Here is a 26,009-nt window from a genome sequence, read left to right on the forward strand (position 1 = left end):
TACTCCTCTTCTGCAGAGGCCAGACAACGCTACAGGAATTTGCTTGCTCCTGACCACAAGGAAACACCACAAGGAGAAAGGACACATGAGGGAATGGGGATGAATGAAGTGTGGGGTTTGGATTATATTCTTTGTATTTTTCCTCCTACTTCTTGTTACAACCCTATTGGGAAACTGTGAAGGCTGCAGATACTGGCTGTGATTGGTGTGTGAGGGCAAGGTTCTTCCTCTGCAGGAACTAGGAGGATGCTTGGGTTCTCTCCCAAGCTCCAGTATAGAAGCTGTGTCAGCACTGGTCTCATGGCACTGAGGTTTTGGGGAGTGGTATTACCAGAAACTGTGGGAAGCAAGCTGGAATGACACATCATTGCTGTTTCAATGCATTTACCAACCCAGAATTAGAAGGTCTCAAAGCTCGTTCAAAACTGAATTAGCTTCTGCCTGGCCTTTAACCACAGATTTCGGTATGATGCCAACATGTCACCCCTGGATCCATTTCTCTCCCTAGCCACAGCAGAGAACGTGTTAACCACCTCTCAACCTGGAATCTGCAATGCCTGCTCCTCTCTGCCTTCCTCAGTGCTGACGCCCTCACTCCTGCCACCTCCCCAAAGGAGTGTTGTCTGCTGCCTTGGACTGAACCTGACAGAGCTCACAGGTGCTGCCAACCAGCACAAAATGCAGTTGTGCCTCCCAGCTCCACAGGAGGCAGAGTTGTGAAACTGCTAATTCAAGAACTAGAGGACTGAGCAACACAGAATATTACAAGGCTGTCCCAAAGCACCATCTAAGAGTATCTTGATTATCTTAATAAAGCTGTAGCTTACCACTCTCAGTAAAGCTCAGGCACCTTTGGAAGACATTTCTTTAAACACAATAGCTGCTTATAGGCTAGATTACAACTTCTAAAGCTCTCTGATTGCTGCTCTGCTCCATCTTTATGATGCTATTTTAATTTAATTAAAAAATAGAAATTACATGTAAAATAATTATGAAGCCTAACTGATATTGGGGCCATGTAAATCAGAAGTAACTACGTTAAGGTCAATGCCAGCTTTGAACAAGTGTTGTGCTAAATACAAATGACCATTTAAAAAGAAAAGCTTTTAGCACAAGATAAACATAAGAAACACAGCACAGCATCTGCTTGGCAAGAACACTGTCTGTTTGCATAAGCTAAGGACTATATGTATCACTCATACATATATACACAATGCAAAATTAATTCATGCAGAAGGGACACAGCTCGCTGTACATCTTACAAATACAGGCTGACAATTAAATAGTCCTAATAGAACTTACTCTCCAGCTAGCAGAACAGCTAAAAAACAAACATAATTTTGTTCACGTTTGCCCATTATACTCGTGTGCTGATTTAATTAACAGTAATTTCAGTATCTCTGAGATTTCTTCTCTGTTTTACAAATGATGCCCTTTTGATGAGGGTTTTAGTTCAAATTACTGGCCAATCAGCTGCAGACCAAGACTACAATGCCAAGTTAATTGGCAATAAAACCAGAATGAGCACTCTGGAAAAAATTATAGATGAGCCAAATTATTGGGTAATTGTTAAGGAACAAGAAGTGTCTCATTTTAGGTAGACAAAGTAAACGCTTTGCAGTTCCCTCCAGCACACTGTGTGTCCCCAGTCTGGGACCTGTTAATCATCTGTACTGCTCACAAAAATCACTTCAGGTTGGCTTTGCTCATCCTGCTTGCAATCACTCTGTCAAGAGGTTCACTGTGCCCTTATTCCTGGCCTGCAGGAGGTCCTGCTGCTCTTGAGAGTCTGTCAAGGCATCCCTCTGTCAGCTTGCACTGAACTCAGCCAGCTTTTCATAAAGATAGAAGCAGCAAACCTAGACACAACCAAATAGCCCTCCAAAGGCAGCAAAGTCATATCAGCTCCATGGAAGAGCACCTCTTAGCACTCTCCTCTGCACATTTGTTATTGGAACCACTCACTCCTAACAAGAATTTAGTGCCTTTGCATCCTAGCAGAGGGTTTTCTAAGAATAGTAACTCTCCACGTAGATCAAAGAGACCCAAGATCACTCCATCTGCAAGAACACCTGGATGTCCTTTTCCCCTTTATACATGGAGAGCAGGTTAACTCTCCCAAATACAGCTTGATTTAGAAACACCTGACCAATACCTAGAGCTGTTTGTCAATCAGCTCTGAGTACAGTTTCTTCCCAAGACAGGGGTGTGCAGTTCAGGATTCAGGCATCATTGGTCTGATCCTCAGGAGCATCTCCAGAGCACGGAACTTCTGAGAAGAAGGCAGAGCAGAAACAACATAGAAGCAGCAATGCACACAGCGCCTGTGTCAAAGAGATTAATCACAGGAGCAGACACAGCACCAGCTGGGAGCAGGGAGGATGAGGCCATGCAGCTCACCATGGCCACATGGAGCAGGGAGGAGATGTGCAGCAAGAGTGGGGAGGAATGTTCCCATCCTCTCTCCCCAGCAGTTGCTTGCCTGGATAACCCTAACTTGATTCCAAACCTGTGTTTTACAGCAATGACAACAAAGAAAAGCAATGCCAGACTTAGGACATTGGAGGGCACGTTGCCTACATAGAGATGCCCATGTGGGATCAGAGCAAAGCATTCCCACAGCACAGGCAATTCTGTCCCATGCCTGGTATAGAACGATGGAATTCTTTTTAAAGAGAAACATGGGGTATAAAAAGCCAGCTTGCTGTGCTGGAAGGGCCTTCATTTCATGGGGTAATCGTTAGCATTCATCCAAACTGCAAACAACTAGCAATATGTGGTCAAATCACTGCAATTTGGTAAGCTTCAGGGTGACTTCCAAGAGGAGGATTAGTGGAAAATGCTGCCTTTAGGACTTGATCCTGAGTAGCTTGCAACAGGATCTCTGAGGCACTTGGCATCAGCACTCCCTGCATATTCATTAATATTTTGGACTCTGGTTGTAACAAGTATCAGCAAGTGTATCTAATTTAATGAAAGAAAATTGTTGGTTCGCAGTGGAATAAGATGGTGCTTTTACTCAAGCAGGCATAAAACATGAGTATGAAATCCCTCATATAATCTCTAGCTATTGTCATTCAATGTTTATCATCCAACACAGTTGAATACAATTCTTGTCTTTGATGGATGTGGCACACAATAGCTGTTTTCTTGAGTGCATCATAAATATTAATAGTATTCACAGGGCTCCTTAAAATTTGTCATGTCACACTCAAAATGCCATGATTTTTGTCCCTCCAATAGCAAATTCTCTTTTTGTTTCTCTCTTTACGTTTTACTATCAAAATTAAATGGTAGAGTATGTTTTACTGAGCAGAGGGGAAAAAAGGATAATGGTTCACACCACGCAGTTCCAAGACCTAGCTCAGACAGCCAGAATCTGAAAGGGAAAAAGATGTGATATCCTTTGGAAAAATAGAGACCAGTTCAGATTGAAACATTTCATGAAATTGAGGTGATTTGGCTGGAATGCAATTTTCAGAAGAACAGTGAGAAAGAAGGCTGACCTTACCAACATGCTCCTAACTACCCTATTCAGGATGGGACATTTTCACTTCCAAAAGAAGTTTTTTTTCAAAATTAAATATTTGCACCTCAGTTCTACAAGGAAAAGTGTTTTTCCACTGTTGAGTGATTTTGATCAATCCCAAACAGCTTTTCTGAACTTGTTCACAAAGCACGTTCTCCCCTACAAAGAGAGGCTGAGGGAGCTGGGCTGGTTCAGCCTGGAGAAGAGAAGGCTGTGGGGGGATCTCATTGCAGCCTTCCAGTCCCTGAAGGGAGCAGAGAAACAGGAGGGGAATCAGCTTGTTAAAAGGGTAGATAATGGAAGGACAAGGGGGATGGAGTGAAGCTAAAGGAAGGAAGGTTTAGATTAGATATTAGGGGGTAAGTTCTTTACAGAGAGAGTGGTGAGGGGCTGGAACAGGCTGCCCAGAGAGGGGGTGGGTGCCCCGTCCCTGTGGGTGTTCAAGGCCAGGTTGGATGGGGCCCTGGGCAACCCTGTGTAGCTCCAGGCCTGGAGGTTGGTGGCCCTGCCTGTGGCAGGGGGTTGGAACTCTGTGATCCTTGGGGTCCCTTCCAACCCAGCCCAGTCTATGATTCTACGTTGGTATCTCCTGGTTTTGGTCAGCCAGAGGGAAGCCAATGTGGTCATTCCTCATGACATTCACTCCCATCGTGTTTTGCTTCCAACTTATTTCAGAGTCAAAGTCTTTCCCTGGATCAAGCCTAATAAAATCTTCAGTGGTTTGTATTTTCATAGAATCATAGAATCATAGAATTGTAGGGGTTGGAAGGGACCTCAAGAGATCATCGGGTCCAACCCCCCTGCCAAAGCAGGGTCCCTAGGACATAAAGAACCTCCCCACAGTGGCTCGTATGTTTCAAGGAATCTTTTAAAATTTCATCTTCCTCCATAAACTTCACCCCATGGTTGTCAGAACAGCTTTACAAAACAAAACCATTTAATCCCCTATGACAATTAATTTGAAGATGGTAATAATTGCAGAAGATATTATCTCTGCTACAGAGACATAAAACACTCACTATGGGCATGGGAAATATAATAATACAAAAGAAGAATTTATTTTTTCTTAATCTGCTCTCTCCCCATAGTGGCTAATTTGCTTCGAGTTCAAAATCAGTCCTTCCAGTGTGGGGTTTTAGGGAACCTCAAGGCTTCAACCCTGCTCCCATTAATTAATGTTAAAATTCAGACTGAAATCTGTGATCTGGGAGTCATAGATTCTGGTTTCATTTTTAAAGAATCTTGTTAATTCCTAATATTTTTTTGGATTAAGATCTACTTTATATTGAATTAACTTTTTAATATTTTTTCCCATGCAATGGTGAATTTTGTGAATGCTAAAATAACATTGTGTGCAGCTCACTACACATGTGCAGTAAAAGAGAGATCCACTGTGTAAATTGAAGGGGTAAGAAACATGCATTAAATGCAGAAGATAAACATGTATGGGGCATTTTGCACAGAAATACATTTTAATCAATCCTTACAAATATGTAAATCACCTGGGTTTGCTAGAAATGACTGTTCCTACTCTGTTATTTTTGACACTCCAGGATGAAGTGTTCTGATGTTTTATCAGTGACCCAAGAGACAGCAAGAAAAGAAGCTGCTAAAGCTTGATATTTTCTTAGTTTAGTTTAAGGTGCAGGTAAGCTTTTTCTAAGTCTGGGTCAAATTCCATCCTGCTCCTTTAATTGGTGACTGAATATAAGCTACATTGCCATTAACAATAATTATTTCTGTAGGAAGAATGAATTCTTTAAAGCTTGTTCTTTTGGAACCCTCCCTTTTTGCTAGGAGGATTCAGCAGTGCTCTGTGTACACTCAAATCCACACAGACACCTTTCAGCTTGTACCAAATGACAATGAATGCACAGAAAAAAATCCTTTCCCCCAAGAAGGGCAAGAGAACTGTCCTCAGTGAAAGTTGTGGCAGAATCTGAATAATGGAAGAGGACACAATCTTAGCAGCCTCACAGAGAAGAGCTGGCACCTGCCACTGCTCCCAGCACAATCCAGGCACACAAAGCCCTGCCTCCTTTAAGCAGAGCATCCAAACCCAGGTATCTGAAAGAGGGGGTTTAGTTCAGCCATCATTTTTGGAAAATCTTCCCACAAAAAGTATTCCATTCTTGGTCAACCCTTAAAGCTGGAAAAAGGCATATGCAGCCCTTACTGGGAATGATGTATCTGAACACGACAGTGATGGAACAAGAGCACAGGGCCACCCCATCTCCCCTGCAAATGGGGATCTGGTGGCATTCATCCCAACCTGTGTTTACCCTCCTACTCCTCACTGGATACTCAGCAGCCAAAGCTAGAAGCAGAGCAATAAAACCCACCCCACCTTCAGCCTGCATTCCTGATTTTTCTAAAACAACTACATAAAGTGTTGCACTCAGCAGGTCCCTTCCAGCCTGAGTTATAGAAATGGGCATCTTTAAGGACAATTTTTCCAGGTGTTCTTGTCAGGATGTTTGCTAGCAGCAACTGGAGATGCCATTATTCAGCCTCCTATTTAAAAGAACCCTCAGTAGAGTATATACAGCCATCCGTGGTTCTATGTGATTCACAACATTAGTAAACCATTAGTCAACCAATAGCTTCCTTTTCCTGGGGAGGAAACAAGATTTCTGAAGACACAGATTAAATGCTTGTAGGATATACAGAAATGTTTCAGGTTCTCAGTGCCCTGGTGAAATATTGATTGTTGCATTTGAAAAAACATTTCAAAATAATGACAGTCTGGGAATTACAACTCTATTACTACACAAGAAAGGATCTGTAACATATATCTAAAAAAACAGTGTTGCCAGTCATAGACCAAGCCATCATTTTCCTAGATAAGAATAGAATGGGAGATATTTGTCTATTATTAATCCTATTGCCCCTCAAGCCTTCAGCTTCAGCTTGGAGCCTTCTTACAAAAAACCCAGTTAAAATACATCTCTTCAATGTCCTGTTCTTCACTTTGACTAAGTTCCTGGTTGCCTAGAAACTCTCTAAAAGACCTGGATTTTTTAATTTATTTTTATTTTTTCCCCAACTGTTAGTTACATAACAGATTAATCTCACAACATTTATTTGGGACAGAAACCTTGATGACAGGCTCAGAGCTGCTGAAGTGCTTGTTTCTTGTACCCCAGGAGTCAGACTCCACTACCTTGCTACCAGCAACTTTCCCTAACTATGGTAATCACAGGTTATGTCTATTTAGATCAAGAGAGACAACTGTGAGAATTTTATCACCTCTGGCTAGAACAGATTTGCCTGTACTATATCAATTTCTGTAATGAGCAAGACATACACTTCCACTTCATGAGATGATTATATCACAAGATTATTATATTAAGACAAATTAAGGCATCTAGTTTAGATCCAACTTTATAATGCTCTGACTGATGTGTTGGATGCCTAAAACACACCTTCTGCTGCATTATACACCAACCACATTAGAACTTGCATCCTACTTTAGAGCCATAAAAGTTATTTTAAAATAATCAGAGACTCACAGACTGGTTGGGGTTGGAAGGGACCTCAAAGCCCATCTAGTTCCAGCCCCCTGCCATTGGCTGGGACACCCTCCACTAGCCCAGGTTTCCCAAAGCCCCATCCAACCTGGACTTGAACACTGCCAGGGTCCCAGGGGCATCCACAACTTGCTCTGCAGTGTTTATAGTTAGTAACTGTAACATTGGAAGGTAGATTCTTTTCCTTTTTTCAGTAACATAACAAAATAGAGGAACCAAAAAGAGTTTCAAGTGTGGTTATGCCCCACTTCCTCACCTTGATCTGTTATTCTACCCAACACAATGAAAATGGATCACCTTTCTACTTTTGGGGACATTAGTTCCACATGTTAATCTGTACACCAGCTGTTCCAAGAATCAATTATCAGAGACTTTCACTGTCAAAAAAGAAACAAGATAAGCCTCCCAGGAGCAAAGCAGCTGACATTTTAACCTGATAGTGCATCACAGAACACTGAACCCAACAGCCAAGGCCAGATCCACAGAGGGACTGAGAGCCATGTTTGTATCTTGCAAGAGGACGGTGCAGTAATGCTCAAGCTAGAAGTCCACATGCCATTTCCCAATTAGCCACCTCAGTACAGTGTTCAATCTTGTTTGTGTTCTGTAAGTTAAATTTCTCAACAGTTTTTTATCTTAAAAGCTTATGTCAAAAACTTAGATGAAACCAAATATTCCTTCCACTCTCCTCCAAAGAAACATCCAGGAGTAAAATAGCCCAGCTTCTAGACAGGTTTCAAATTAAGGGAGTAATCCTGCCATCCATGCATTTTTACCTGAATTAAATCGTCTTAAATAGTTATGCACAGCTTTAGGTGATAAAACAGCATTTATATTCTCCAAAGCCACTCATCTGTGCTGTCATTACTTCATGATGGTATAAATCCTGCCTCTTTTCCAACCAAAACAGTTTTTAGAGATAATAAGCAATAGTATTGTAATACTTTTTTAAAGTGTTTTAAAAAGTACCTTTAGGAATATTAAAGTGTGACTTAGAAATCATTCAGAAACAGGTAAAACTGAATAAGACTGATTTAATTTCCATTTAATTTTCTGTTCTCATCAAGTTCAGTTTATTCAGGTCTGATTAATTAATGTCTGTAAAGTGTTCTGAAAATATAAACCACTACATAAATACTAAGTAATAGTAGAGTACTTAAGGAAAGAATCATTTGTTAATTTGCATGTAGTTTCAGGTATTAGCATTTATTTTTTGTTCCTATAGAAGCAGGCCCATCTGATCCCTTTTAACTACCTGAAAATGCTCTAGCAGTCACAGGACAAGGTATCCTCACGTATTTTGCGTGTCCCAGTTTACAGAAAATGAATTTAGAATGATTTGCCAAGTCTTACTGATAGAGGAACACGCACACACAGAGATGGTTCTCATTCATTTCCAGACCCCTTTTCCCTCATCACAGGAATGTAGCTGCACAGCCCCCAGGGCTCACACAGCAGCACCCTGAAGGGTTTCAAAGGTTCCTACTTTTTTGAGCTTTGTTTTTTCTCAGCCTGTTGTCCAAAGAATTCAGAAATTCACTGGACACTTCCAACAGTCCGAAAAAAGTGGCTAAGAATCATATATTCCCCAAAATATTTCAATCTGGGTATCTTATGCCACTTTGTCTCAATACATAGAGTTTTATACCTCTCTAGCTATCTAAGAGGACAATTATGTGTATATCCAATTTTCATGCTCAGAAGGGGTGAATTTCCTAACCCAGCCTCATCTACAGGAACTAAACCTCACAGGAACGAAACGCAGGCTGGTGGCAGAAGCCCTTTGGGAGATGAGTGATTTAGTAAAGCAAAGGTTAGCTGTGACAGGTATGTGAAGCCCAGAATCCTGTCTGCTGGTCTCAGCGTCAGTCACACCGAACACCAGACAAAACAAACAACCTGGTTTTAAACTGGTGTAAGGTGCACACAGCAATACCAGCTGGGACTCGACCATACACAAGGCTGGAAACGGTGCCAGAGAGACAATAAGCACTTTGCACTCTGAACTGGTTTTGAACCGGTGCTGCAGTCACCTGCTCTGAGATCATAAAGCCAACTTTGGACTCAACAAAAACTGGGGGCTTTCTTTTGGGGTTGGCACAGGCTGAAAGATACACTCTACCCTCTTATGTCCTTTTAGGTCTTCAAACATTCCCAAAGTAAAACCAAATGTGTTTTCCCACATGACTTCAGCAGCACACCCACAGGGTCACTTCCTTTTCCATGATCATCTCAGCAGCTGGGAAAGATGGAAATGTCCATATAGCTTCATGGGAGCATTCCCCACATGTCCCCATGCAGTAAGTGCTGTAAGACTGAAGCCTTTCAGCAAGCAACTGATTTGCAGGCAGTGTCAGAAGAACTCCACACACAAAGCTAACCCTTCCAGCAGCAGTAGGACTGTCATGCCTGGCATCCAAACCAGCTCCTGGGAGAAGTGCAGGTTGCCAGCAGTTGTGACCACCCATGTTGATACTTTTGCTTTTCTTTGCCATGCCAGCCAGGGATGGTCTATGTTCCCACAGCATATTGTCCCTGCACTTTCCCACTGTGCAGAGTCTCCATTCCTCACCCAGAAGATGAGATACAATTATCAGAAAAGAAATCCTAAATTACTGGACTGTGCTGTTTCCATCTGGATACAGTTCCCTTGGAAATCCCTACTGTCTGGCCCTGTGAAGCCATTGAAACTGGATGTTTCAATTAGAAGGAGCTCAAAAATTTGGGGAGAACTGTCAGATGATGCAGAAAACAGGCTTTCTTTTAATACAGCATCTTGGGTTATTTTCTCTCATTAGTGCAAATGTTTTATTTATTTACATATTTTGAATGCGCTGAATTTGGCAATAAATAACCCTGAGGTTTATTATATGGAGGATCATTCAAATTAAAATGGATAGTTTGGAAGAAATTCCCAATATTCCAAGATTGTATTTTAGTCCTCTTCCAAAAAATATCCGACATGCCCCCAAGAAACCCCCACTGTTTTTATATTTATCATACAGGGGGAAGAACAGTGAGCTTTGCTACAGTAAATATTTCTACTTTTCTCCCAAGCTAACACGTTTCCAGTTATTTCCTAACATCCCCATCAAGGCTTTAAACTCTCTGTTCCTGTTTAGTCCCAGCATACAGGCATTGCAGTTTATCAGAACTATTTTCATGGAGTTATGGGGCATAACCTCATCTCAGGACCGTGCTAAGAGCAGGCATGGAGCACAGCCAATGGGTGCTACCCTGGCTGGGATTTCACCTGTAGACTCCCAGGCCCTGTTTCCTTCTGTGCATCTCAAAGCAGTGCTGATTAATGCCCTGCTGATTTGATAGCAAGGAACTAGCCAGAAAAAAAATCTGTAGTATCAATTCATTACAGCAAGACTGTCTGCAAATAAGGAGCTTTTTTTTGCTAAATAATGTGAAAAAACTAGCTGTATCTTCACTTTGAAAAACCCAAAAGCAAAAAAAAAAAAAAAAATCAAAGAAAAAATGCCTTTTAAGCTTGCTACCAAATGTGAATGTTAAGAACAGGAGATTTGATGTTAAGGGCTTCATAAACTTGCTAAAGCGAAAAATCATCTCTTTTCTCATCAGGCTATTATTCAAATGTTACCATGCAGCCCACCATATCTTTATCTACAAAAAAAAAGCCATGCTGGTAATGACAAAGATATTCCCACTGCTATCTCCAGAGTCACCACCATGCAATGACAGAATAAATTATCTGGAGACTCTTTTCGATTTTCTCCTGTTTAAGAAAGTGGCTTGGAAAGCAAAGATAAACTCATGACCAACTGCAGCAACAGAACAGCAATATTCCAAACCACATGGAAAAGGCTGTCTCTGTATCAAAAGAACCAGAGTGGCCTACAGAAGTATTGACACATTAAGGTTCATTTTTTGTTTTGCAGGGTTTCACAGCTCATTTCTTCTCCAGTAAGTTCTTCCTGAATCCACCTCACTTTTCTTCTAGAAAAGGGGAGATTTAGATTGGATATTAGGAAAAGTTTTTCCATATGAGGGTGATAGATCACTGGAAGAGGATTCCCAGAGAGGTTGGTGGAGGCCCCATCTCTGGAAATATTCATGGTCAGGCTTGATGGGGCTCTGAGTGACCTGATCTAGTGAAGATGTCACTGCTTACTGCAGGGAGGTTGGACTAGATGACCTTTAAAGGTCCCTTCCAACATAACACATCCTAGGATTCTATGATTCCTACTGGAAAGAAACATTTCCTCTTTGTGACACTGAGCTGCACTTCTACATGCAAATGCTGGTGTCATTACCACTGAACCACCATGAGGATTTGGTAATTCCATCAAAACGTTCACTCCTGCAAATCAAGGACTAAATGCTTTCCTCAAACCTTAAAGTCTCCAAGGAACTCTGTTTTCATCTATAAATATTCAATGTTTACAGTGAAAGTGTGGATACATTGAAAAGGAACAGCATGTAATTTATGTTCAGTGCAGTGGCAAAGGTATGGAAACACAATGGTTTCCAGACCTGTCTGTGATGCTTTTCTGGGGGTCCAATGTCCAGGAGATGACAAAGCATTCCTTTACGGATAGCTCCTGAGCCCAGTAGGAATCTGTTCTACCAAATGAGCCAGGCAAGCCCTGAAGAGGAGTGAAGGTTAAAATGCATTTAGCTCAGTGAGGAACTCTGGGCCTCAGGAATGTGTTTCTCTGAACAGCACAGGACAGTGCATACAGCAATTCTTTTTTGCTCCTGACTGGGTGATGCAATGCCAGACCCTGCACCAGTGAGTGACTGTTAAATGAAGCAGCACTGCAAACTGGCGGACACACGGGAAAGAAATGCAAATACAAGCTGTGGTTCCTGCCACTGCTGCCATCAATTCTCCTGTCAGCCTTGGGCCAAGCCAGTCAAGGATGCTCACATGCAACAGCAAAGTAATTGCCCACATAAGATGCACATGACTGAGGTCATAAATTCCCAATAGAAGCTTTTTCCTTTACTCCACAAGTAGTTTACAATAACAAAATATCAGAGGTTTGATTAGCTCCACTCTGTAATCGGGTTCAGCCTCAGATTTTGTCCAAGGACATTTAGAGACAGATGAAGTGGCCAACATCTGCCATAACTGCAAAGAGATGGAGTAAAACCCTGGCAGAGACAGCAGCAAAGCTCTGATCCAACATTCACAATGGGCCTTTGGGTTGGATTCATTTTTCTTTTGTATCTGTGGTGCTCTGCAAGGCACAAACTCCTTGTTCCCTGTTTGCAGCCAGCAATGCTATGTGCAAAACACTTCACGCACCACATTCTGTCATTATTATAGGTGATTCACCTTCAGTTCTTGATAATATCCCATCCAGGTAATTAGAGTTTTGTTTCATCTCCTACATGCTTCCAAGAAAAAGCACCAGAAGACAATTCTCTATTGACTTTTCTGCATATCATCTCCCCTGTCACTTGGCTGCCAGTAAGTGTAGCCTTTGGCAGTAGGAAATTAAAATTATTTAGGGTTTTCTTTTACCTTTACAAGCCTCTTTCTTTGCTTCTGTCCTAGGAGGAGAAGCCTAGTGTCCTAGCAGTCATGCAGAGGAAAACACTGGTATTTGTTTGTTATATGGTGTAACAGAAAGAAAATCAGCACAGATCGACTGGGAAAGGAAGGGCAAATGTTCATGAGAAGTAAACAAAAATTACCAGAGTATTTCTGAGGGAACTGGTGTAACATGCAGGCTTTCTGGCTGTTTCTCTAGTTTCCTCTAGTTTTTTGCTGTCACTGGTCATGTGTAAGCTTAAAGCTCTAGTAAAGTCCATCAAACCCAAATGTAGACCAAAGGTTTCTCTGCTGGAAAAAGGTGTGTTTGATTTCTGAAGGAGGTATTTGCTTTCTCAAAATAAACCATCAGCTTTAAGCTTTCTGCATACATACACCTTAAATCCTGCCTGGAAAACATAGCCAACACCTACAATTCAGAAAGTATTTTGTCCTTTCACTATAACTCCAAACAGACCTGTTCTTAAATTGACACTTGGCAGCTACCTGGGCTGCATGATTCTATTGGGAAAAGCAAAGCAGAACACAGTCCAGTTGCTTGGTTTAGCAATGAAGTTTCCCACACATGGATGCTAATTTATTTCACTGAAAATGTCCCAACTAATTGCAACATTTACCCTCAGAGCACACGCGTGGTGGTGGCATTAATACGCCCAAAGACAATGGCTCCCAAGGAGCTATTACCATGCACCAGCCCAATAATCCACAAACGGGAAAGATCCTCACAGAAGGCTCAAATGGTTTCCAAGGAGCTGTTATGGCATATCAGGTAAATAAAATATTATTGAAATGTATTTTTTGCATTTAAATCACTTGCAGCAGGTGCATAGGAAGTAGCAGATAATAAAATGGCTCCATTCCCTTGAATACTAACGAGAATCAACGGAAACATTTAGCAAATGGAAGCAGCAGCAAGTTCTTACCATTGCAAGAGGAACAATTCCCACGAACATCGTTCGGCTGACAAAGATCTCCGAGACCACCAGTTCGCTCAGGGAGTCGTCTCGAGGGTATTCCACCTGCCAGGTAATTTGCTGGGCTCCTGCCAGGCTGCTGGTGTTGTCAATCTCAAAGTCCATCTGCAGAATCTCGTAGGAGGACATGTTTGCTCTGGGGAAAGAAAAAAAAGATTGTCCACAACATCAGGAGGATGTTAGTTGCAAAATATATTTTCATTTCTCTTTCCTACACACTCAGAGATTTACCAGTTAATTCAAATGCAGACTTGAAGATACCAGCAGAAGCCAAAATCAAACTACACGCTGGGAAAGTGCTATATTTTATAGATAAGGTGACACTATATCTTTTAGTTTCTTGAAATGGAGGCATTTACCCATTAAACTCAGGCATTCATTCTCTGTAATCACAATGAACTTACAGAATAAGGCCCAAAACCTGGGACTGCATTGCACAGATGCTGCTAAAATATTTAATCTAAGATTATTATACTCTTTTTGCTGCGAATATTTATGCTTCAAAACAACAGAACACTTGGCCATTCCTCACGTCGTATCAGAAATGAGCTGGGGTGGGGATGGAAATGTCTTGGAAACCCAAACTTGTCTTTATCTCAGTGTAAAAAATGGATTCACAGAAATTATGCATGAGAAAAAATGGGGGGTAGATTCTCCTTATTTTCAGTTCATGAAAGCTTTCTTCCCATCAGTGGTGCAGACTTGTAATTATATAGAAATTGTCATATGTTTCTCATCTGGAAACAGAAGTTTAAAGGTAAAGAAATGAATGGAAATGTGCAGCATTCAAAACTGTATTTTAAAATTACTTCTGCTTCTTTTCTTAGCAACAACACTCAGCACTCTCCTCTGGTCCAACATTGTGTAAATATTAATAATTAATCCTCAGGTTAGAAAGACAGATCTTGTCTTCATGTAAAAACAGACACCAAGATTTAATGAACGGCACTCGGCATTTCCACAGCAGGGACCTGTTTAGAAAACAGACCTTTGCTCAACCAGCACTTTACCTCCACAAAAATTAAGGTGCTTTACAAAGCAGCATACAAATGCCTGCCCTGATTTCCCTGAGACACCTGACAGCTTACAAAGCACAGAGGTGGGATGGAAAGGCAGCTAACCTCACTGCAGACCCGGCTGCCGGAGCCTATTCCACTGAAGAGACAAAGAGTGTGAGCACTGCTACTGAACTTTCAGAGCACATGCTTATAAAATGGGTTAAAATCTTAATTGGCAGCATGTTAGGTCATTCTGCAAGGACTTGAATGTGCTCTCACTGTGAGCATGAGAGAGCTTGTTCCTGAAGTAGGGATGTGTCCTGGGCATACAGGCACCCCCCAGTAATCACAGAATCACAAGGTTGGAATAGACCTTTAAGATCATCAAGTCCAACCCTCCCTGTCCTATGCTAAACCATATCCCTGAGCACCTTTTACACACATCCAGGGAGGGTGGCTCAGCCCCCTCCCTGGGCAGCCTGTTCCACATCCTGACAACTCTTTCAGCGAAGAACTTTTCCTAACACCTGCTCTGACCCTGCCCTGGTGCAGCTTGAGCCCACTCCCCCTTGTCCCATCACCTGTCACTTGGGTGAAGACACCAACACCCACCTGTCTGCACCTTCCTGTCAGGTCATTGTAGGTGGTGATAAGGTCTCCCTTCACCCTCCTCTTCTCCAGACCACTGACCTGCCCTCTGTAATTTCCCCTCTCCTGTCCCACAGTAGATTATTTGTTACTCTGCAGCAGTGACACCAGGAGCTGCACTGATAGAAAGTTTTCAGGCTGCTGCTACAAACAGAGACTTAAAAAACATCCTTTTCCTCTTCCCAACATGCAGAGGCAGAATCTGGGTTTGCCATATGTTTTTGAAGGCACATTGTAAAGGAAAAAAAATGTGAACAGGAATTGGTGATTTTTATGTTTTCTTTCTGACAACAAACAACACAAGCATATGCTTCTATGCCTCGAGGATAAATATTTTCCATGCCAACAGAAGATAATATCCACCTCCAGGCAAAACTAGAAGCTATTAAGGCATCTTTTGGGTGGCCAAGCAGAGAATCAGCTAAAAGCTTTTAAGACAAGTGTTAGCACATAATAATAGGGGTGCAATTAAACCATTTCTGTTAAAAAAGTAACCATTGTGGGTGCCACAATGGAGTACTCAATAGTTCTCTGTGTATCACTTGTGGCAACTTGTTTATCTGAATGATATAAAATTAATTTGCTCACAACAGAGAAATAAAATTGGCTGTAGACAAACTATGCATCAAGATATTGAACCTGTCAAGGTATGTTTAGATCTGCAATTTCAGTTTGATCCTTTCAAGTCAATAGTTGCCACTCACAAAAACACCCACGAGTGGTTTCAAATTTGGAGCAAAACTACTGATGGAGAGTTTTGTTTCAGAGTCACCACTTAAATATTGTCAGCTTAGTCTGCACTGATAAATCCACATGCCCCACTGATTGGCACTTCTTTGAGCTTGGTCCATCATAACTTCAATTATTCCTTTCCTGGTTTCCTTTTCACACATCCAAAAAGTAACCATAACAGTGGGTTTATATTTTTCAGACAGATTGGGATGCAGATCTCCCTCAGAAAAGTGTGTGTGTGTGTCTTGCCTACATAGCAAGCTGAAGTAATTGCCACAGAGTAAAATGACTCTTTTGCCTGTAAATATGCAAAGACCTTCACTGCATCCTTAGCACAGCTGCATAGCTATAAAAGACAGAAGTTTCATTTAAAGGCAGACGTGGTTATACACTGCTGGATTAGAAATGAGTCTCAGTGCATCTAGAAAAGAGCAGGAACTCACATACATAAACCTTCCTCAGATCTAACTAACATTAATGCATGAACTAAAGTAAATCTGACTTCCCAGCTGTCCCAGGCCTTCCTAAGTCCTGATTCCAAAGAGGATCCTTATCATCACCTGGAAAAACAACATGGCTTGTCAAATGTTTTCTGCTTTGTCTCAGAAGCAAATCATGTATCACTTATCGATTAGAGAAGGATCCAATTTTCATTTGGACTTTTTCTGAAAGAGATGGACTTATTGTATCTAACCATCTTTCCCTTGCAGAGTTTCTCCACTGAGTGCATAGCTTGAGCAAACCAGTATTCAACTTTCAGGACTCCTTCATTCACCAGCAGGTTTCCAGTTACCTTCAGAACAGCAGGTCAATGAATTTTCTCTAAAATTATTGTCTCCCTTTTTCCCTCTATGGAACCAAAATCCAGCCTTCAAGCAATGCCAGGTGTTAAGAGTATCTGGGACACAGAGTATCCCACAGAGTAATCATAGAATCACTTTGGTTGAACGAGACCTTTAAGATCATCAAGTCCAACCACAGCCTAACCCTGCCTAGTCCACCTCTAGACCATGTCCTCAAGCACAACATCTACACGCCTTTTAAATACCCCCAGGGATGGTGACTCCACCACCTCCCCGGGCAGCCTGTTCCAATGCTTGACAATCCTTTCAGTACTGAAATTCTTCCCGATATCTCACCCAAATCTCCCCTGGTGCAATTTGAAACCATAATCCACCCTCTTTCTCCTAAGCCTCTTCCCAGGTTACAACTAGAACAAGATTATGATAAAACCTGAAAAGTTAATTTCTTTCTTGCTCAGACTAGAGCCTTCCTATGAGTCACGGAATCTCTTATCCTACGGGGCCTTCTTTCCTAACAGGAAGATTGGTTCTATAGTCATAATTCTTGCAATTTATTAACCATCCTCTATAATACCATGTGGGAGACCACTGCCTTTTTCCACTGAAATTGATGGAGGCTGCGAAAGTAAAACCAGAGATAAATTAGACCATAATGGAGACCTTAAAGGTTAGCATTTACTTATGTCAGCTCCATTAGCTGATAAATCTACATCGCAATACCTGTATCTAAATTTCTCTCCTGGTTATGCAGCATTACACTATAACCCTTTCTAAAAGGAGTCATTCCACCCTGCCATGGCAAATCTCCAGCTTTTAGTTGGATTTGTAGCTGGTGGCCAGTATGTTGGGCTTTGTAGTCACTGGTGATCTGCCTGGTGAAGACAAAACGCTACCAATGGGAAAATCCTCTAGCAGATAAGACGACGACTGTAACTCATGCTGTTATCAACCATTAAATCCTACTAAACCAAACTTTATCCTATGAAGATTTTTCAGCTTTTCCTTGAGACTTACTCCATTTTTCTCTTAAATAAGTTTGCACTATTGGGAAGGGTCTGATGGAATCCAAAGGCTATAAATCACTTCTCCTTTCCACATCTTTCTTCTCTTTTTCAGTTAAATATTTCTATTGTCCAGTGAAGTCTTTTCCCAGTTTAGAAAGATTTTGCCAAACCCTAGTTTAGAGGAGCAATAAAAAATAAAAAGTCAAAATTACTTTTATAAAAAAAGATTATTTCCTGCAAGCACAAGGAAAAGACCTTATAATTTTAGGCAGCTGGCATGCTTGCTAATAAGTCCATTTCTATGGAAATGAGTTCATAACTATTAATTTTGCCTGCTCCTGATCTATTCTTGATGAGCCTTTCAAATTTAGAAAAGCGCTTCATGATTCTCTCAATTTGGTAATTACTAACTCCCTTTGATGAATCCAGCCCAGTGTTTCAGACATGAGACATTCATTACACATTTTTCTTTCTGGTGAGAGGAGAAAAAGAAACCCTAGGCTGGGATTTATTTCCTCTCACAAACTCCAGCAAGTAGGGCCTCTTCTTCAACTTGCAATTTATAATCTTATTTGTGTACTTTCACAATATTGCCTCTGCTAGGTGCTAGAACCCAAAAAACTTGAGATTTCTGCCCAATTTCCTGTTGGAACTATATATCTAATGCTTTCAAGCCAGATCCCCAGCAGCCCGGTCAAGCTTTCTAACATACACAGTCTTCATCCTGCCATTAGCAGGATGGTTGTGATCCCAACCTGGAATAGAAGAGAAAGAGTCTAAACACAGAATGGTAAATCCATGCCAAATAAAGCCAGCTCTGGGTCCAACAAGCTCTAGTATAAGAAGAGTTAATGAGGACAGGGAAATGTTGCTAAGTCCCAGAGCAACGGGCAGCTGCAGGGCATGCAGAGCCCACCGGCCTTGCTCGGCTGTCCGAGTTGACCCTGGATTATTTCCTCTGGATGCACATGAGGAGCGAGCACTCCACCCAGAGACTGAGCCTCTCCTCACTTACAAACACTCTCCCTGTGGAACAAGTTGGAGGCTGCACAAACCACTCGAAACACAAGGTCTGGGTTTCAAGTGCTCCTAAGCACCTCAGAGAACTCTCACATTACTGCAGTCTGATGCCTTGTAGAGACTCACACCGGTTTTGGAGGGCTATCTATCACCTCACCTTGTTACATATATTGTGACTGATTTTCCTCCTGACCCAGCTAGTGTAGGCACACAGTAGGAAAAACAGACATATTTTTAAACTGAATCTCAAAAAAAATTCCACTATCAGCTTTTGTTTCTTTACATTTATTACCTTATTAAGTATTTATATGGAACTGCACAGGCTTTTTTCCCCCCAAATAATAGATTACTGTGAAGGACCGATGCAGCTCTAATGTTAGAGGTTTTAATACGTACCACAAAATCACCTGGCATTGAAATAATACTGAATTTAATTTATTGCTGATTTTTGTCTAAGCCAAACATGGAATTATTAAATTAAGTGCTGGAATGATACACAGTGATTGATGTTATGATGGCAGTGACAGCCTAAATAGTTAGTAGCTACCTTAAATAAACAAATGCCTGCTATTAGCTATTACGCAAGATTTACATTGCTAACCAGACTGAAGAGCCTGCCCTGTGCATTTGCAGAGAGAATGATGTGCAGAATGCCAGGGTGAAGGATGAGGGTGCAGAACGCCAGGGTGAAGGATGAGGGTGCAGAGCACTTTGCCGTGCGTTCAGCTGAGCGTGCCACTGGCACACGGAGGGTTTGCTGGCTCTGGCTGCCGGTTCCTCAACAATTTAGTTGATAAAAGTCAGACCCTTCTATTAGTGCAGTTGGCTATTACAGGAAATCACGAGTTTCATTCATTCATAAAATGATGTTTTCAGTAAATGGCAATCTGCTTGAGGCCCACAGCCGTGTAAACACAACTCGAAAAAGATGGAGCAGATACTAGGTAATTGAAAATAATAAAGTGTCTGGTATCGTGTGGCTTGAGAATCTTTGCAAGGTTAATAATGGTCAGTTCTTACTCTGTGACAAATTGTCACCAAATGCAATGAGGACAGGATTACATAAGCAAGGTACATTAGTTTACAAAATATTTCAGTAATACAGGTCTTACTCCTTTGATCTCAAGAGGATTAATTTCATAAGTACAGTTTACTGAAGAGCAAACACTTACAAGAGGAGGCTTTTCAACAACTGATTGGAAATGCTCAAGACCCTAATTTCCTGCTGAAGTCAAATGAAGCAGCAGACTGCCAGGACCTCTTGGGAAAAAGATCTAGATTAAAGGTCCTGACCTTCTCCCCCTAAGGAAATTAATATCCCAGCAGCCCAAGAGGAAGGAAATAAGAGCAAATACCTACTAACAGAGCAGCATCCAGTTTCTGAATTATGAGGACTTGCATACTGGCAGCCCTTGTACTTTGCCAAGTGCCACTTCCCTGAATACAGGCACTGGGTAATGGGAACTGGCAGCAGCTAACACCTTCAAAGCCAGGATATCTTCTAGCAGCTACCACATCCTTAAGCACATCCTGCTTGAGAACAACTTACTGGGGTGAAAGTGCTACCCCTTGTGTTACATACAAAAAGTTTGACTTGATAATGGATGGATGTAACACCTAAACCCTTCTCTCCCAGCATATATCATTTTCATTAGCTGAAAGGACACAAAGCTGTGTACAAGCTCACAGGCAGCCCACTCAGTCTGTTCTCCCAGGGTAGTTTGCTGAGAAAGGGCCTCATCCTGAGCAGCACAGGAGATGGGCCTGGTTGAAGCCCTGCATAAAGAAATGCAGATATCCCCACCGAGCACTGCAGTGTGGATGAACATCCCCAGAAGCCGGGGCAAACTACCTGCCAGTCATGAGTATTTCTGCCAGGTTTTGCACCAATGTGAAAACATTCTGATAGCACAGTGCCACTGCCCCTTCCAGTGTAGCCCCTGGAGGCTTTTTTTACCTCCTGAGGGAAACCAGAGAGATGGGGGTGCAAGGAAGACACAAACCCTTGAAGAAAGCCCTGCTCACTCTTCTCCCATGCCACAGCACATGAGAGCAAGACAACAGCCCCAAACACTGAACAAAGACAGGATGGATGGCAGGATGCAAGTAAATCTGCAGGGAAGGAGGGAAGAAGTTTGCTTAGTTTCAAAAATCACAACTTACGATTTTGTCTGTAGCCTATGAGAGAACTTGCTTTGTCATCCAGTTTACTTTATACCAGCTACAGGCTTATTCAAAACATTGCTTGGTGCCTGATCTTGTTTTTCTTTCTCTGCCGTAAAAATTCCCACTCTTCCCTGATGCATGGGCAATGTAAATGGCTACAGAGGACAAAACCAAGCTGCTAAATCTGATAAGAATGTATGGGTTGACACAGCACTTTTTAATCATCCAGTAAAAGCCATAAAAAAAACAAGAAGAAAATATTTTTGTTCAAAACACACCACCAAGACCAGATATTATTCATGTTATTTTGCTTAGCCAACATTTTCCCACAACTGAAAACAATAAATCTAGATAATGAGCAAACCTTTTAAGCTCTTCAGCTTCTTCCACTGCCAATTCACAACTGTGCTGCTCACTAACAACTTGCAATAACTTCCACTTTATTTGATTTTATCAACATCATCATGACAACCCTGGAGACAACTGAGACAATTGCTTCAATTATTTTTATTTGCTTCCATCCTTGTGACAGTGTACAGAAATTCTTCTGGTAAAAGAGTCCTTAGATACTATTTTAGTTAGCCTTTAACAAAACAGGACTTTTAGGACCAAATTCAGTAGGGGTGTAATTGCTGCACTCTGTTGGTAACAGGCATTGGTGGGCACTGGGACTCCATTTGTTCCTTTGTCATGACTCTCCCCTTTTGAAACAGCATGTAATCTTTTGGGGTTTAAAAAAGCATTTTGATTGCACTGGAATATCTGGAATATTTTTCTGACTCCTATTTAGAACCTCTTTATTGCTGTGCTGTGTATTTCTTAAAATAAAGCTCTGCCAAGAGAAAGCATCTTCCTGGGGAATATAACAAACACATCCAGTAAGAAATTGGGGCCAGGGATTTAGCTGATGTTGGATGCAAATATAGAGGGAGCTATTGTTGTTTGAAAAATAAGAATGATTTTATGATGAAAGATTTATGCTGAATCCTAACCAGTTAATAAATATCAACAGCCCAAATGGCACTTATAATTTTTCTTCAACTATTCAGAAATTCTTACATATTTACATGCCACAATCACACAGTGTATTTTCAACATTGCTGTGCAAGCAGCTGGAGTAGATTACAAAGGAGAGATGGGTTTTTAAAGAGCCAATGACTGAAAATTCAAGATATAAATTCAGTGATATAAGAACTTCTTTGCAGGGCAGGAAGTCTCACAGAGACCATCCCTCCCCAAACCAGATCACAAAAGAACAAGGGTATTGCTCTCTTTTACCATGGGCTGTGTTGCAGCTGAGCAGCCCAAGGAACAGGTATCTTTACCCATGCTGCATGTGACATCAATGCAGCAAACATTTCAGGGCATCCAGAGACTTGAGGGTAGAGACAGGGAACGCACCCTACAAGATGCCTGCTGGAAATGCTTGGTGATGTGCTGCGATGCAGTAGGACAGGGTCCAGGTCTGTCTATAATGCCACCACATAACAGTCAAAGAACTTAGTTTCCTCCAAGTAATTACACAGAAGAAACACACTGCCCTTCAATTCAGCTCCTCCACTACCCCTACACTAGGTTATTGGCACCTAGCTCAGGGTAGCCCAAGGTGCTTCGCTCAGAGTCTGGCTCTTCCCCATCAAACTCTGAAATGGAAGATGTGCACCAGTTTAATTTACCTACAGACTCTTCCAAATTTATTGTGAGTTTCAGGAAGAGTGACTCTACATAACAGCTCCTGAACTCGTTCAGTTTATGTAAGGCTTTTGAACTTTATATTTACAAATACGTACACAGCTTCCTCATCTTCCTCTATAGGAACAAGAGCTTGGCTAAATGACCTGCATGTACCCTAGTGGCTCAAACCACCTTTCCAACCACACATTTTCCTTGGCATTTTAACCCCCTTATGATGTTTATATTCCTGACATTAGCATTAGGTGATCAGGCGCTTTTGTATACACCAAGTGCATTAGAAAAGAAACACATGACTAGATCTGGGAGAGGTTGCTAGCAACCCAGTTGCTGGTTTGATATCACGATTGCTATTGATGCTGACAGCTGGATCTCCTTGGAGAGAAAAATCAACCGGAGGGGATTCAGAGATGCAAACTCCCCACACACTCAATTTATGAATGAAAGGGAGACAAGCTGCAGACTGTGACACAAATATACCTAATGTGCCGGAGGATACATGAAAACAGTGACAAATGGTGCTCTCCTCCTGGATTTAAATAGCCTAATTCCACACCTTTTGAACTTAATCCTGTGCTTAACGGGCAGAGAGTGTAAGTAAGTAACAGAATGCCAAGCAGCTAGCAAGGACAATGGGAAATTTAAAAAGAAATTTAAAAGACGTTTTAAAAGGTTTTTTCTTCCTAAAGCTTGCTAAGAGTGCACAGAACTCAGGAGTCTGCTGAGAAGCTACTGAAATACCACCTGCATGAAATAATTGAAGAAGAAATCAAAATAAGAACCTGGGCAAGAATTATTCTATTCCTCCTCTCTCGTCAGATTTATACAAGATGAAGCATCTAGCTCAAGCCAGCTTTCTTTGAATCTAGTGTTCTCTTAGAAGGAGAGAGAACGTGCAGAGCGTCCTGTGGTTCTTCACGCCTCTGCTAAGCAATAAATGGCCATGGTAACATCCTCAAAGAAGGCAAGGTAGGGATCAGTGTATCCCATTAACATTAACACAAATGGGACCTCCTCTCTCCCCACTTCCCCCAAAGGCACATGGTGTGCATGAAATTGCTTTACTTTAAGGGCTGATAATTGTATTTTGAAAAAGAGTTCAGCTTTTCCTCTCACCCTTGATACCCACTGAACAGGCAGCAAAAATGTGAAACTGGCATAAAAACATCCGTTTCCCATGTTTTCATTAATAAACAAGATTAATTCCCCCAGCTGAGCAAACACAGGGTGGATGAGGGTTTGCATTCAGCATACAAACAGAAAGAACCATCTGCAGTAATTCTATGTACCTCTACCCTTTGCTAGTTGAGATCAGCTTAAAGTCCTGATCTTCACAAAGACGCTAAAAGCAAGAGAGAAACAAGCAGTTATAATCTAAGTTGCTTCATTAAAAGCCTATTTTTGTCCTAGAAGTGAATGCAAATTTCCCCAGAAGTGCAAAGATAATTTCAAATAATAAAAATCAGAGGGGTGGATTTAATATTTCCCTTTTTAAAAATCATTCCACAATTACTTTCTAATGGCATGAAAATAAGGTCAACACAGCAGTCACCACATAATGTCTCTAGGTCACCTTTCCAAAGAGTAATCACTACTTTGTCACACTTGCAAGACAATGATTTCCACACATGATGAATTCAAATGTAGTGACAGCTAATGGGATGCACTGGGTGACTGCTGGGATATTGCTCACAGCTCAGGTCATATCATGAATAAATGAGTTGAAGCACAAGTGAGTGGTAAGTGAGGTTAATTCACTTAGGTTCTAAAAAGGAATAATTAGACACGGAAAGGGGAGAGGAGGTGTTCCCACCTTGCCTTCCCCACTCCCCTGTTGGTATGGTAGAACATCCCCCAAGACTTCATTTCAACGAATTCCCTCAGCAATAAAAACTTTAACCAGAGGAGGGAGTGGGGCTGAGCCAGTTTAGCCAGTGTGATGCAGACCAGACACCTGTAGCTCTGGGAAGAATCCCTGCATTGTACTGAGGACTTCCCACATTTTCTTGGGGAGCATGAGCAATCTATGACCTGAACAGAACAGTAACAAAAATAGTGGTGGGGTTGGTATGATGCTATATTGACTCCCTGATTACCCACTGTAATAGTCACACAGTTTGGGGACTGTTTTGCTTTTGCATTTTCCTTCCTACAATTAAAAATGTTCCCTAAGCAAAAATACCAGCTGTCATGAAGAAGAGAGTCTGGGATAAAGGGATCTCTAGAAAAAGAAGGCAGGTTCCTGCAAGCACTGCAAATCCCATCACGCTATGTAAAATATCCAAACCATTAAGGGTTAAGGCAAAGAACAATTTACAAAATCATACTCATTCAATTCCTCTCTTTTCTGCATCTTTTCAGAATTTCATAAGCCCTTTCCCTCCCCTTCCACCCCCTCCCCAACTCCCTTCCCTCCTGTACAAGAATACACTCAAGCCCTGGCAAATTGTTTAGCTGAAATCCTTCGATTTTGTCGAGTCCTGGCATTCTTTGAGACAGCTGTATTTACACCCATTGCTGGTGGGTAGTCATGCTGGAAGCAATTAGCTTTCATGCTTTTTCAATATCCCCTTTCAAAAAACTTTGAGATCCCTCATTGCTATTGATTTAGATGTAGAGATGCACAGGAAAAAAAACCCCAACAATCCCCCCCCTCCCTCAAAGAACATTCATATGTTGAGCTCCTATAGTCTAATTTAAATGGAGCAACTTCATCTCCCCATCACCTAACAGGTGCCTCTGCCTTCACAGACACATTCCCAGCCCATCAGGGAAAATGCTCAACAGCCTTGAAAACCATCATCACAACACTCAAAACCAGCAGCTTCCAACTCTGTTGGGTCCAGGAATGGTTCAACCAGCCAGCATCTCTCAGTTAGATCGACAGGTTGCCTTTGAGCATCTCTCTGGAGTTTAACAACATTTTCAAGTGTGTCCTTTATCTTTTTCTAAGACAAAATCTGTCACTGCTGGACTACTTAAAAAAAATTAAAATAAAAGAAAGAAATGGAAAGAAAAACATGGTATGATAAGACAGTAGCAAAATGTATACTGATTGCAGTAATTGCATCCATTCCTCTGTCGGAAAGTCTTGTATTGTATTTCTAATACACGCTGATAAGTGCATTCACAACATGATTAACTGCCTCCAGACAAGAATGGCTATTATGTTTAACAGACTGATTAGCAAGTGACAGAGCTGCAAACTGTACTCCTAGTAAATTGGCTGCTTTTAAATTACAGCAGCTTTTTTATGGTTCCATTTTTATAATGCAATGGTTTGTTACACATATGCAACGTAATTCCTATCTGACAATAAGTAATAGAGGATACTGAGCTTTTAACTTTTAATCTTCAGATCTCAATTAAAGCATCGCTCATTT

At 41.5% G+C, this 26,009-nt stretch overlaps 1 protein-coding gene across 1 annotated transcript in view; it reads right to left on the bottom strand.

The window, feature by feature from the left end:
• The window catches only part of TMEM132B (transmembrane protein 132B), a gene marked incomplete at both ends in the record, with an annotated part of 250,288 nt that overhangs the window by 61,133 nt on the left and 163,146 nt on the right, over positions 1–26,009 (bottom strand). The window contains one exon of the mRNA XM_084272218.1: positions 13,513–13,699. Coding sequence (XP_084128344.1) covers positions 13,513–13,699 — 187 coding nt within the window. The remainder of the gene's footprint in view (positions 1–13,512; positions 13,700–26,009) is intronic.

The sequence above is a fragment of the Gallinula chloropus genome, assembly GCF_964237585.1.
Source record: "Gallinula chloropus genome assembly, chromosome: 17".
Classification (NCBI taxonomy): Eukaryota; Metazoa; Chordata; class Aves; order Gruiformes; family Rallidae; genus Gallinula; species Gallinula chloropus.